Source organism: Scylla paramamosain, chromosome 13, assembly GCF_035594125.1.
Source record: "Scylla paramamosain isolate STU-SP2022 chromosome 13, ASM3559412v1, whole genome shotgun sequence".
Taxonomy (NCBI): domain Eukaryota; kingdom Metazoa; phylum Arthropoda; class Malacostraca; order Decapoda; family Portunidae; genus Scylla; species Scylla paramamosain.
In genome coordinates, this window is record NC_087163.1 from 26,554,585 (window position 1) to 26,568,560 (window position 13,976).

Genomic DNA, 13,976 nt, shown 5'->3' on the forward strand with positions numbered 1-13,976 from the left:
AGAAGGAAAGGAAGCGAAGGGGAAGAGAGGAAGGAAGAAAGAAAGAAAGTAAGTAGCGAGAAGGACGAGAGGTGGAGTGGAAATAAGGAGAGGAAGAGGGAGAGAGAAGGGAGAAGGAAGTGATGAACGTAAAGAGAAGAGGAAAGAAAGAAAAAGACAAAGGAAAGAAAAGAAAAAGAAACAAGTGATGTCAGTAAAGCAAAAAAAGAAAATGAGAGAGAAAAGAAAAAGAAAAGGAAAAAGAGAAAAAAAATTTAGAAAAGTTGCTGGTTGCTTCGCCTTTTTTGTGCCGAGAAGGGCGGGACTGGGTAGGGACAGTGTTGGAGAGATGCCTTCACTCACGCAACGCGACGAGAAGACCGCGTGTTGTCCCAGCCACGGACGCCGGGCAGCAGGGCAGGGAAGCGGCTGGTCTGTTCACTGATCACTGCCTGTAGCGACGCCAGCTTGTGTAATCACGTCCCTCAAAGTATCACAAAGGATCACAAAGGAAGAACAAACAGCAACACACCCGGGACATAATTATAATCACACATCACAATGCATCACAAAGCACCACAAAGGATCACAAAGGAAAAACAAACATCAACACCCTGGGACACGTAATCACGCATCACAAAGCCTTATAAAGGATCACAAAGGAAGAACAAACAACAATACACCCGGTACATACAATCACACATCACAAAGTATCACAAAGGAAGGATGTTGGAGGGGATTTCTGGGGCACTGAAGCCAACGTACTGAACACAAGGACGAGGATACGAGGACACAGCAGACACGATCACAATTATGGCTTGGCTACACTCGCTTATGCATGTGTTGTGGTCGCTGCCGCCTGGGAAACCCGTCCAACTTGGCTACAGACAACAACAAATAAATAAACAAGTAAAAAAAATCAAAGTAACAAACAGTATAAACGATTAGTATTTCTCTGTATCGTGTTAATTTTTCCCAGAGATTTAGTTCCCGGTTAAAAATATCTGAGCGAACCCACCTAGATTATGTCATTGTGAACCGACCTTAGGGAAGAGAACAGCTGGTAGGGAACGAGAGGGCAAGGGACGAGAGGAGACGAGGGAAGATATGGGGAGAACAATGAGGAGGGAAGGATGGAGAGGAGAGAAGGGGAGAAGAGACGGACAGGACGGGGAAGAGGGGAGGAATGGAGAGGAGAGAAGGGCGGGACAGGAAAAAAACGGAGCGAGAGAAAAAAGAGAACAGAAGTGAGGAGGGAGGAATGGGGAGAAGAGAAGAATAGAACAGGAAGAGACAAAAAAAGAACAGGAGAACAGGGAGAATGGATGCAAAGAGAAAGAGAGAGAACAGTGAGGAGGGAGAGATGGAAGAGATGTAGAAAGAGGGATGAAGGGAAAGATGAGAGGGAGGGAACAACGAGGAGGGAGAGATGGAAGAGATGTAGAGAGAGGGACGAAGGGAAAGATGAGAGGGAGAGAACAGCGAGGAGGGAGAGATAGAAGGGATGTATAGAAAGGGATAAAGGGAAAGAGAGAGGGAGAGAATCGGTAGGAGGGAGAGATAGAAGGGATGAAGAGAGAAGGAAGGAGGGTAAGATGAGAGAGAAAGAACAGGGAGGAGGGAGAGATGGAAGGGCAGGACAAGAAGGAAAGAGTGGAGAGGGATAGCTGAGGCCACACTGTACTTTGTCCCTGCAGGATGAAGGGAGACTGTGGCACGGCGCTGCTTAATTGTTGGCTGTGTTAAGTGCCTGCCTCTCTTCCCTCCCTTCCTTCCTACATGCCACTCTCCTCCTCCTCCTCCTCCTCCTCCTCCTCCTCCTCCTCCTCTTCATCGTCCTTTCTTCATTTTGCCGCCTGTCTCTCATCTCTCAACACTCTCTCTCTCTCTCTCTCTCTCTCTCTCTCTCTCTCTCTCTCTCTCTCTCTCTCTCTCTCTCTCTCTCTCTCTCTCATTAAGACGAGCGCCACAAGTAAAAACACTACTGCAGTAATGTGTATATATGCGTGCGTGCGTGCCTGCCTGCGTGTGTGTGTGTGTGTGTGTGTGTGTGTGTGTGTGTGTGGCGGTACATCCCGTGAGAGTAGCAAGTATCATGACTCGTGTGTGTGTGTCTGTGTGTGTGTGTGTAGGTGGGATGGAGAGTGTGGGGGGGAGGGGGACAGGCAACCGAGGAGGGTGGACAGCCAGCCAGCCAGCCTCTCCTCGCCTCTCCTCGCCTCTCACACTTAGTACATCATTAAGTGGCATCTTGGTGGAAAGTTACTTGTTTTGGCGGAGCAAGTTGGCACCCGTGTTTGTGTTGGTGGCGGCGCTGCTGCATAATGGAGCCGCTCTTGTGTGTGTGTTCGCGTGTTTGTCTTGCCTGTGTTCGCGGCCTATCCCTCCCTCTTATGTGTGTGTATGTGTGTGTGTGTATGTGTGTGTGTGTGTGTTGCCCAGTATTCGCGGCCTTCTCCTTTCCTGTATGTGTGTGTTTGTGTGTGTTTGTCTTGCCCAGTGTTCGGCCTACTCCTCTTCTCCTGTGTGTATGTGTGTGTGTGTGTGTGTGTGTGTGTGTGTGTGTGTGTGTGTGTGTACCCAACAGAACTCTACAGAAACAAGAATACCGAGAGTTAAAAAGTTAAACTCTTGTTGTGAGACCAAGCGAAGTGAATTACCGAGAAGAGATCCTATATTCCTCCTCTCTTCCTCCTCCTCCTCTCCTCCTCCTCCTCCTCCTCCTTCTCTAAGCAACATCAAACCACCTACATTTCCAACTATTTCCTGGAAGCATGCCACTGCCTTCCCTGCGATCTTTCCTCCCCTTCCCCCCCTCACTTGTTTGCTCTTGGAAGGAAGAAGACTTACCTACCTTCCCCCCCTCCTCCTCCTCCTCCTCCTCCTCCTCCTCCTCCTCCTCCTCCTCCTTCTCCTCCTCCTCCTCCTCTTCCTTCTCGCTCTTGGAATTACGCAGTGTGTATATATGTGTGTATGTGTGTGCGTGTATACAACTGACACTAGTTATGATATTATGAATCTTTCTTCTTTCTCTCCTTCCAACTCCCTTTCCTCTCTCCTTCTTCATACCTTAGCAACGCAAAGCCTCTCTTCTCTCTCTCTCTCTCTCTCTCTCTCTCTCTCTCTCTCTCTGCCTTGATCCTTCCCTGCCCCCATAGCGTCGCTCAAAAGTTGGCTCATAATGAAGAGAGAGGCGCTCAAGGCTTACTGGGAGGCTGGCGAGGCGTGTCTGGCCGCGCGGCGCTACACATACTTGAGAGAGAGGGAGATAGAGAGATGTGAATAGTCATTTTCAGTCTAAATTCCTTTTTCTCCCGTCCCCCCCCCCTTCTCTCTCTCTCTCTCTCTCTCTCTCTCTCTCTCTCTCTCTCTCTCTCTCTCTCTCTCTCTCTCTCTCTCTCTCTCTCTCTAGTCAGTCTAGTGTTTACCAAGCGCTGATTGAAGGCAAGTTTACCACCACGCATTGTTGAGCTGACCTTGGGAACGAAGCGGGGAACAAAACTCAACAAAACACAGAATTAGGACAAGACCTGAGGAGACTCTTATTAGGCTGCGAGAGGAGAGGGACATGCCTGAGTGCCGGCCTGGGTGGTGGTGGTGGTGGTCGTGGTGGTAAGAGAGGAAGGGACATGATCAAGAATGAATACGGTGAAGGAGGAGGAGGAAAAGGAAGATAATGAGGAGGAGGAGAATAAGAAAAAAGAATAAGAACGAGAAGAAAGAGTAGGAGGAGGAGACGACGAATGAGGAGGAGGAGAAAAATGAGGAGAATGAGGAGAACGTGATGGTTGTGGCACTGGTAGTGGTGGTGGTGGTGGTGGTGGTGGTGGTGATGAGATTCGAGAAAAAGAAAGAGATGCAAACCAGCAACTTCTTCCTTACGTATGCCTTAAATATCCTCGTAACGCTGTATAATTACACTGTCACGCTCTGCCCAGCACAACTCTGTCCTCTGTAACCCGCCCTGCCGGCACCACCACCACCACCACCACCACCATCACACCCTGTTGCAGTTTCTATTACCCTCGGCGCTTGCTCAGAGAAAATCGCAGCTCAAGCAAAAAGTAAACAAATCCCAGACGCAATGTACACTCTGCACATTGGCGGCTGAGGGTAGTCAATGAAGGGAGGTCTCTCAGTGGCCTCATAGCGCTTTGCCCGAGTGCCTCCCAAGCAAGAAGTGTGGCGGAGGATGCCAGACCAAGGAAGGGGAAAGGAAAGGCTGTCAAGTGGAGAAAGGAAGGAAGAGATGCTTGCTTTCTGCCTTTCGTCACCTTTCTTTCATTAACATTGCCCGTATATGACCAAGGAAGGGAAAAGGAAAGTCTGTCAGGCGAAGGGAGGGAAGAGAAGTTTACTCTCTGCCTTTCATCTGCTTTCTTTCTCTAATATTGCTCGTCTGTGATTAGAGAAGGGGAAAGAAAAGCCTGTCAAGTGAAGAAAGAAAGGAATTAGGTTTGTTTTCTGTCTCTCATCTGCTTTCTTTCTCTAACATTGTCTGTATATCAACCCTTGTAGCTAAGTTAGGTGTTATTTTACCGTGCAGTACTGTGGAATCGAGTCTTGAGTGAGCTATGAGATGTGGAATGTTTCCCGGAGTGGACAGGATTGACTTGTACCGAAGAATCTTGGTATGCACACCTCTCTATTACCAGGCTAGTGTGTGATCCCAAGACTAAGTTATTGTGGTGTTTTGTCTAAGTATATTTTTCCTACCTACTTCACCCTGACACGCATTCCTTAGCCAGCATGTGAGGCAGGCCAGGCATATCACTATTTCGTTGACCTCCCTGCCCCGTATCTTAATATCTAAAGACGAGTTGTAACGTAGAAGCTTAAGAGTGGTTGTGTAGCGCAGAGGTGTTTATTTTTAATGTCTTGCCTCTCTCGCGCCATCATGGTAGTGTTGTCAGTTGTTATCATCTCAGGCGATAAGCTGACTCCATGCCGGCGCTCAGCCTCACCCTCTTGACCTGCGGCGGGTGCGCGGTCACGCTGGGTCAAGGGCTGGCTGGCAAACTGGCTGGCTGGCTGTTTGGTTGACACACCGCGAGCCGTTTGCCTGCCTCTACGATACCCTTGTTCCGCGCGCCTACCTCAGCACATCTCAGTAATTGTAATTCTACCCACTCAATCATTCATCCAGTCGTTCACCGCACTGACATACTCACAATCACTCATTTATTCGTCCATCACACACACACACACACACACACACACACACACACACACACACACACACACACACACACACACACTCACTCATCCACTTAATAGTATCTTCATGTAAATGTAAAATCTCACGAAGCAACATTGGAAAAAAAGAAATTTTTTCCTCGAATATTTCAATTCAAAATAAAAAAAAAAGGACGGAGATTGCAAGACTACGATACGAATATTCTCTCTCTCTCTCTCTCTCTCTCTCTCTCTCTCTCTCTCTCTCTCTCTCTCTCTCTCTCTCTCTCTCTCTCTCTCTCTCTCTCTCGCCAATATGCTTGAGTGCTACTATTACGAGTTTGTTGTTGAAAAAATCGGGTTTTGTCGCTTGTGTTAAATGGACGGCGAGGGCTACTCGATATAATGGGGGAGAGAGAGAGAGAGAGAGAGAGAGAGAGAGAGAGAGAGAGAGAGAGAGAGAGAGAGAGAGAATCAATTTCTGTTGGTATGGTCATATTCGAGCAAAGAAATAAAGGAAAATAATAATAATAAATAAATAGATAAATAATATTAAAAAATGTAAAAAGAGAAGAAATTAAGGCATTACATCTACAATTGTTTGTAGTAACGAGAAGAAAAGTACCGATGTTAGTTAGTTAGTAAGGCAAAGTGCTGCGTGTATAGTGTATAATGAATGTATACTGTGTGTATGTACAGTATATGATTCAGTTTAGATATGGTGCCGCAGTCTAACCCAGTCCTTCCCACCACCACCACCACCACCACCACCACTGTGACTCATTAAACGTACATTCTTCACAACATGTAGATTAATGGAATGCATGCGCGCCCAATTTAGCCTTGAAACTCGCCCACTTCTGTGATGGCTGTCGTTAATTCTGGTAAAGTATTGGTTGCTGCGCCATTCATTTGCTGTCGTGTTGATTTGCTTATTATATTTAATCTGAGAAAATGTGACTACGGACTTAATTAGCACCTGATTGGAAGAGAGAGAGAGAGAGAGAGAGAGAGAGAGAGAGAGAGAGAGAGAGAGAGAGAGAGAGAGAGAGAGAGAGAGAGAGAAAACATACGAAAATAGGGGAAGCTTAAAGAAACTATCAGGTCTACACGTGGCAGTCCTTGTATGAAACACACCTACCTACTTCTACCTAGAGAGAGAGACGTATCTGTTACCATAAACCCCATCTTTTCACGTACTATATGCATAAAGTGTGCTGATATCTATGTAGTATGTGAACGTGTTTACTTTCCTATATATCTCCTGATCTATGTACGATTAGGCAGGCATGGTGACCGCCACGTGTAGGCCTGACGACTCCTTGCAGTTTCCCTATGTTCTTATGTTGTTATATTTTCCTTGCGTGCTGAGTGTGGCAGGTGTGGCCTGTGTATCCATTGCCCACTAGAGAGGAGACTAATAGCAGGTCAGGGGTCATGAAGCGGGGACAAATGTCAAGTTAGGTTATGCATTTACACTCCACTCCCGTTATCCAACTCTCGTCCTTGCAACACTAGTCTGAGAGTTGAGACACTTCTGCGCCTCACATCCACTACATTTCAGTCTCTAATTAAAGTTACTCGGGTTTTTAAGGATGTGTTTTACGATTTTATTGGCAGATTAACAAGATTTCTACATTATTAACAGGAGAGACACTCTTGAGAACCCGGCTGATAATCTTTATGGCCTTTGAAAACGGTCGTGGTCAATGAGCAAAGCGTTTCAGAAGGTGATCTGAGACCATGTGATACTAAGGTCATGGTCTGGCTTACGTGGCTATTTTGTTTGGGTACACATTGAGGCAGTCCTTGTCCCGTGCTGTGGGTGCTGACAGCGTAGGTGGGGCAGGAAGGAGGAGCAAAGTTATGGGGTGTCGAATGTGTGAGTAATGAGAGAGTGAGGGACTGAGGAGAGGAAGAGGTGTCAGATGCGAGGGGAGAGAGAGAGAGAGAGAGAGAGAGAGAGAGAGAGAGAGAGAGAGAGAGAGAGAGAGAGAGATGCACAAATAGATAGTTAAATATTAGATACATATTTTATTGACCACAAATTTGCCAATATTATTAAAAATTAAAACACACCTTTAAAAGAACACACACACACACACACACACACACACCACTTACGGTAATTCTAACCAACCCACTCACTCACTCACTTACTAATCAACTAACTAACTAACCAACCAACCAACTGACAAACTCATGCACTCACTCATTTATTCACTCACTCGCTCACTTATTCACTCACTCACTCACTCACTCACTCACTCACCCCACATCCTTCATCTGGCCTCCCCTCCCTCAGATCTTCGCGAGACTTTCCGCAAGTCTCCCCTCAGCCTCGGAGTCAATGAAGGGGAGTCTGCTGTGTTCGAGTGTGACCCCCCCAAGGGCCACCCGACCCCCGTGGTGACCTGGAGGCTGGACGAGCGCGACCTCATTCTCCCCAGGCACAGGTCAGTTTGGATCACTCGAGAATCAGCCACTTCAGCTCACTCGGGTTAGGTTATGTAAGGTCAAGTTGAGAAAATAAGGGGAGTTTATAATATTCTGGTATCCTCTCATTGTTCTCTTATATGATGACTCTCTCGGCCTCCTAGATGAGTAATCAGGTTCCCATGAGTGTGAAAAATAGAACATTTACAGCAGGTTATGTGTTAGTTTCTTAGAAGCAATCAATATCAATCTTTCATTTCTTTTACTGGTGAACTCTTGAACTCCCTACCTGGTTATATATCTTCTCCTACCTGTGACTTGAACTGTTTCACATGGGAGGTTTCAAGACGAGCAATATTATCCCAAAAGTTAGCTTGATGAGGCGCTGAGGGCATCTCTTAAATACTAAATTAATACATACATGACCTAATGTAGTCCTTAGATAAAATAATGTCAATTCAGTATTATCCCAAGTGTTGGTTGCTGAGGCGGTGAGGGCATGTTGCTTGCAGGTACCGGCAGGACGGCTCCACCCTCATGGTGTCCCATGTGGTGCCTTCTGATGAGGGCGAGTACCAGTGTGTGGTGACCAACATGGCGGGCAGGAGGGTATCCGAGGTGGCCCAGCTGACTGTGTATGGTGAGCACTGCAACGATGGTGACAGCAGTAGTGGTGGTGGTGGTGGTGGTAGTGGGTAATTCTCTTCGACTGTGTATAGCGAGCACTGCAAGGATGGTGATGGCAGCAGTGAGAATGATGGTGGTAAGAGTGGATGATTCTTTCTGACCACATTTAGGTTTGGAACCTTAAGTGGGCCTTTTTTTTTTTTTTTTTTTTTTTGTTGCCCTTGGTCTGAATCCCTCTTACATGAAAGAAAAAAATGGTACTACTACTACTACTACTACTACTAGTAGTAGTAGTAGTAGTAGTAGTAGTAGTAGTAGTAGTAGTAGTAGCGAGAGCTGGGGCTAATGACCTCCAAGTAATGGAGCCCCTAATTGACACATCAATAAACATGGGGTGGAGGTATTATTTTAATGTAGTAGTAGTAAAAAAAAAAAAAAAAAAAAATAGTAGTAGTAGTAGTAGTATCTGAGGTAGTGAGGTTGTCATTCTCTCATTAAGTTTATCTGTATTGTTTAGACACTTTTTCCTTCTTTCTCTCTTCTTTTGATGAAGTGTTAACTTTGGATCATAAAACGAAGCTCTTGAAAGGTTATCCATTCTTATAACCCTGCATAGTGAGTTTAGATCTTACCTTTAGCATGTGTTGAGTATAGACCTGACCTATGGTGTGGACAGAGTCAGCGCGAGTGGGAGGCGTGGTGAAGAGCATGGTGGGTGTGGCTGGGCACGACGTGACGCTGCCCTGCGTGCCCTCAGGGAAGCCCGACCCTCAGGTGAGCCACTTGTTTTGTAATGCTGCATTGTAACCTGACTTCTCCTTCTACAGCCACTTGTTGTTTTGTAATGCTGCATTGTAACCTGACTTCTCCTTCCACGTATTTTGTATCACACAATGAAATACCATCTGAGTGGGGTGTTAGTGAGTATAAATGCCTTGTCTTTATTACAGGCACTGCCACGTGTATGCCTGATGGCTGCTTGCAGCTTCTCTTATCTCCATATGCTCTTATCACCAGAAAGTAGACATAAACTTAACCAGTGAAATGTCAGATAAGGACATTACCTCTGAGTTCATGAGCGATGTGTGTATTTACGAAGTTGTGTTTACCTAGTTGTATTGTACAGTTGTACTGTAAGCAAAGCTCATTTTTCATTTTGTCTTGTCTCCATATCTATTTATCTATCTATCTATCTATCTATCTATCTATCTATCTATCTATTTATATATATATATATATATATATATATATATATATATATATATATATATATATATATATATATATATATATATATATATATATATATATATATATATATATATATATATATATATATATATATATATATATATATATATATATATATATATTTTTTTTTTTTTTTTTTTTTTTTTTTTTTTTTTTTCCAGTTTCTCTTTACACTGTCCGCCATAACCACATCTTCATTTAAGTCATTCCAGATGTCTATAGTACAATATGGGAAGTTGTGTTTCTTGATATCACCAGAACACACCCTTCTTAATCTTATTTGTGTCCTGTACATCTCTTTCCTTCCTCCATTTATAACACCAGATGTTGTCTGTCTGCCTTTTACATTTTCTTTACTAGCCTGTACATTGTTATCTGATCATGTGGGTGGGTGTGTGTGTGTGTGTGTGTGTGTGTGTGTAATACTTACAGGCTGCCTTGTATACACATCAGGTGGTGTGGCGGCGGGCGGACGGACTGATGCCAGTGGGCCGCGCTGCGATGGGGAGGGACTGGAGCCTCACCATCACAGCTCTGCGCAGTGGTGACCAGGGCACCTATGTGTGTGAGGCAACCAACTCCGCAGGCACTCATGCCGCCAACACCTCCCTGCTGGTGGTCGGTACGTCTGGCTGTGTGAACTCACTGATATTGCTGTTGTTGCTGCCAGTCTTTTGCTGCATACTGCTCTTATTGTAGTAAACATTATTTGTAATTTTGTTTTCAGTTATGTGTGTGTGTGTGTGTGTGTGTGTGTGTGTGTGTGTGTGTGTGTGTATGTGTGTGTGTGTCAAAAGAGAGATTAACCAGTTTCTTAATTTGTTCAGACATGAAACTTCAAGGCTATGGTTTGTGGCTTACTGTAGCTTTCATTTGTAATGTAATCTTATATAACTACATAATTGTCATCACTGCACATGATCATTACCAATCAGAGAGGCCGCGGGCAGAGGGCGGTGTGCGGCCTCGCATCGCAGTCATCACGCCATCACATGTACGTCAGATCGGCTGCCCCATCACGGCCACACCCACGCCCATCATCTTCTGGGTGAAGGAGAACCATGGGCGGCAGGAGGCTCAGCGAGAGGCGGGGCACACACTGACGGGTGAGGGAGAAGTAGTGATGGGGAAGGGAGGTATCAGTAGCGTGGATGAGGAAAGGGAAGAAAGATAGAATAATAAAGACAAGTCAGTCATGGTGAAGACATGTATCACAGACAGACAGACCTACCTCCGTTAATAAACAGACAGAACCGATCATAGTTGCTGAGTGTCATTACTGTGGTTGTGACGGTGATGGTAACAGCTCAGTATGACCCCTAGGCGATGGTGAGGATGTGTATCGCCTGGAAGAGGAGCAGCCGTGGGTAGTGGCGAGTGGAGCGGCTGCCACAGTGGAGGAAGCAGCGCCCATCGTGGACCACACCTTCAGCCTCCACGTCACCACGCGCCACGAGGGACTGTGGGCGTGTATGGCAGCTAATGAGGCATGTGTGGTAGTTTTTCCATGTATTAAGTCATGGTTGAGAGGAAGAGAGGGTAAAAGTGAATAGCAAAGGATGCCTAGTGAAAGATAAAGGATTCTAACAGACTTGGCATGATTAGTTCTCTTTCATCTTATTATCAAGGTTTTTCTTGTTATGTCTTTGAATTGCCTCCTAGTTGTGGTTGTGGATAGTAGGGTCGATAGGTTGGTAGGTGGATGGTTCAGTGAGTGTGGATGGGATAATGGATAGGTAAGTGCTAATTTCTCATTTTCCCATTTTCAATATTATCTCCTCTTACCCTATCTATCTATCTACACACCAGACTGGCCTAGACAAAGCACCATACACCTACACATATGCACACACATTAAGACATATCCTCCAGTTTTGGAAGATACTTTTGACCTTTCTTTTGGGACTGGCATCTCATTGGGCCTTTTTTTTTTTTTTTTTACTGTTTCCCTTGACCAGTGTCCCTCTTACATAAAAAACATCATTCAAGCTCCTACCTACTGCCTCTCATTCTCCTTCCTCCTGAGAGTCATACTACTAATTCTGGCACAGGTGGGTGGTGTGGTGATGCCTGTGCGAGTGGTGGGTGGTGGCGTGGCCAGGGGCACCGTCTCTGTGGGCATGGTTGGCGTTGATGAGGTGGAGGCACGAGCTGCACTCCTCACACCCACTCTGGAGCAAGGCTTCCCATCTTCCTCCACCCCAACCAGTGCCACCGTCACCTGGAGATTGGTGGGTATAGGTAGATAGATAGGTAGATGGATGGGTAGATAGCTAGATCCAACTGCTGATCATGTAAGGATCCTGCTCAGCCTGTTAAGTGGGAACAAGGACTTTACCATCGAGCTCTAGGCAAAGTGTGTGTGTGTGTGTGTGTGTGTGTGTGTGTGTGTGTGTGTGTGTGGGTGGGTGGATGCCAACAGTCAGGATACAGTGCCACTGCCCGCCAGATCCACCGGTCCAAGCATATCGAAGGGATCTACGTGCTGGGGTGTGAGAGAGGCAGTGGCTTCATCCACCCCCGGATACAACAGCAGCTCCAGACCCATGACATCTCCCTCCTGCACCACCCACACTCCCACCACAGCCACCAGCCTGCCCCCACCACCCACACCATGGACCAGAGGGAGTCATCCACCTCTGAGCATGTGGAGTGGCCTGACAGTGGAGGAGGACCTCACACCTCACTGGCAGAGGAAAATGTTGAGCACATTCTCTTAGGTAAGGAGTGGTTGCAGGAGAAGTAGGTGTACCAGCAAGGCTCATTTAATACTCCTGTGCTCTCTGCAGCTTCTATCCTCTCAAACTGCAGAAGGGAATTTTAATGTAGTTTGCCTTTTTTGTCATAGAACACTCATGTGCTCTCTATAACATCCAGCATCTCTTATTATATTGCACAAAGAAATCTTAATCTAGTTTTTTTTTTTTTTCATACAACATTCCTGTGCTCTCTGTGACATCCTGCCTCTCATATATTGCAGAGAGAAATCTTCATCTAGTTTGCCCTTATTTTTTTTCTTTCTCTTTCTACTTAGATACTTAATAGGAACTGTCAGCCACTATACAAGGCCTCGTAAATGTTACGCTGCTGACACTTGGCGCAATACATGACCTGTGTTCTATTTGTGCAGAAAATGAGTCTGGAAGAAGCACCACATCCTCCAACACAACTGGGGTGGAGGAGGGAGGTGATGACTTCCCTTTGCCTCCTACCTGCTCCAACTTGAGAGTGATGGGCCACACCCTCGTCCTGGCTAGGTCTTCCTTCCAGGTGATGGGGCTCCATCCATTCACCTCCTATTGGTTTCTTCTGCTGCCTCACTATAAGGGTGTGCTGGGTGTGCCTTCCAACATGCAGTCTTTCACAACGCCACAGGACGGTGAGTTTGTGGACATATTGCCTCAGCTGTGTTGCAACAAGCACCTCAGGGGGACATTTTTTTCATTGTTTTGATCCCCTTGGTCAGTACTCCTCATACATAAAAAAAGTTTTCTGAGAGATCATACTTGCTGTATCTGTCAGTTGAAATGTTGTATTCAAGGCTGCTGCTTGTTTAGTCGAGTTCTTGATATTTGTAAATGAATAGCTCCTCTGAATAAGGAAATTCTTTTGTGGCATAATCATTAGAATTTTTCAATATAATGAGAAATGTATCACTTGGCTGTGTTTGTGTTGGCAGTGCCTGCAGGGTGGCCAGTCCTGTCAAGGTGGTGGGCAGCCAGAGTGGGGCCAGACACTTACGCTCTCACCCTTCACTGGCGGCCACTGCCCCCACACCTCGCCCATGGGGTCATCAACAGATATCAGGTGAGTGCCAGGTTGCTAACCCCCACACACCTGTATCATTCTTCTTGGCCATTTCTCTCTGTATCTCACACTGGATGTGTGTGGCCAGCTGTACTCTGCCTAAGCACCTGGGGTGTAGTGAGGTGGTCCACAAGACTGACCCTTTCCTCTATGGGCAGACAGGACTAAGAGTGTGAATGATGTTTGTGTGAGTGTGTGGTGCTTTGTTTAGGCCAGCCTGTGTGGGGTTGCCTGGTATATTGATAAATAGACAGATCTCACTTCATTCCTTTTCTTCAGGTCCTGGTAAGAGAGAGGGACACAGGCATAACCCACAATGTAAGTGTGATGGGTGACCTGACGACACTCACCCTGCCCAACGTGACATCCTCTCGAGTGGAGGTGAGCATGGCAGCCTCCACTGTGAAGGGCACAGGCAGCGCATCCCCACCCACCAACCTCAACCTGCTCATGACTCACCACAAGGTCAGAGAGTGAGAGTACATGCTTGTTATTATGTTGTTTTTTGTAGGTAAGATGAAGGATTTGTAATGTGTTTCATGTGGATGTTGGTCTGCTTCTTATTTGTCAGTTTTTGTAGATAAGATGAGGAATTTATTGTCTTTGTTATGGATGTTGACATGCTTCTTGTGTGTCAATTTTTTGTAAACAAGATGAAAGATTTGTGTGTTTGTTATGGATGTTGAAGTGTTTGAAACTTT

The 13,976-nt window shown here is 45.9% G+C and overlaps 1 protein-coding gene across 2 annotated transcripts in view; it reads left to right on the forward strand.

The window, feature by feature from the left end:
- LOC135106608 (uncharacterized) overlaps positions 1-13,976 on the forward strand; it is an 80,458-nt gene that overhangs the window by 59,640 nt on the left and 6,842 nt on the right. For both annotated transcript variants that reach the window (XM_064015880.1, XM_064015881.1), the window contains exons 4-14: positions 7,460-7,610; positions 8,103-8,230; positions 8,894-8,991; positions 9,922-10,090; positions 10,404-10,574; positions 10,792-10,955; positions 11,520-11,699; positions 11,918-12,188; positions 12,599-12,847; positions 13,148-13,275; positions 13,555-13,740. In XM_064015880.1, coding sequence (XP_063871950.1) covers positions 7,460-7,610; positions 8,103-8,230; positions 8,894-8,991; positions 9,922-10,090; positions 10,404-10,574; positions 10,792-10,955; positions 11,520-11,699; positions 11,918-12,188; positions 12,599-12,847; positions 13,148-13,275; positions 13,555-13,740 — 1,895 coding nt within the window. The remainder of the gene's footprint in view (positions 1-7,459; positions 7,611-8,102; positions 8,231-8,893; positions 8,992-9,921; positions 10,091-10,403; positions 10,575-10,791; positions 10,956-11,519; positions 11,700-11,917; positions 12,189-12,598; positions 12,848-13,147; positions 13,276-13,554; positions 13,741-13,976) is intronic.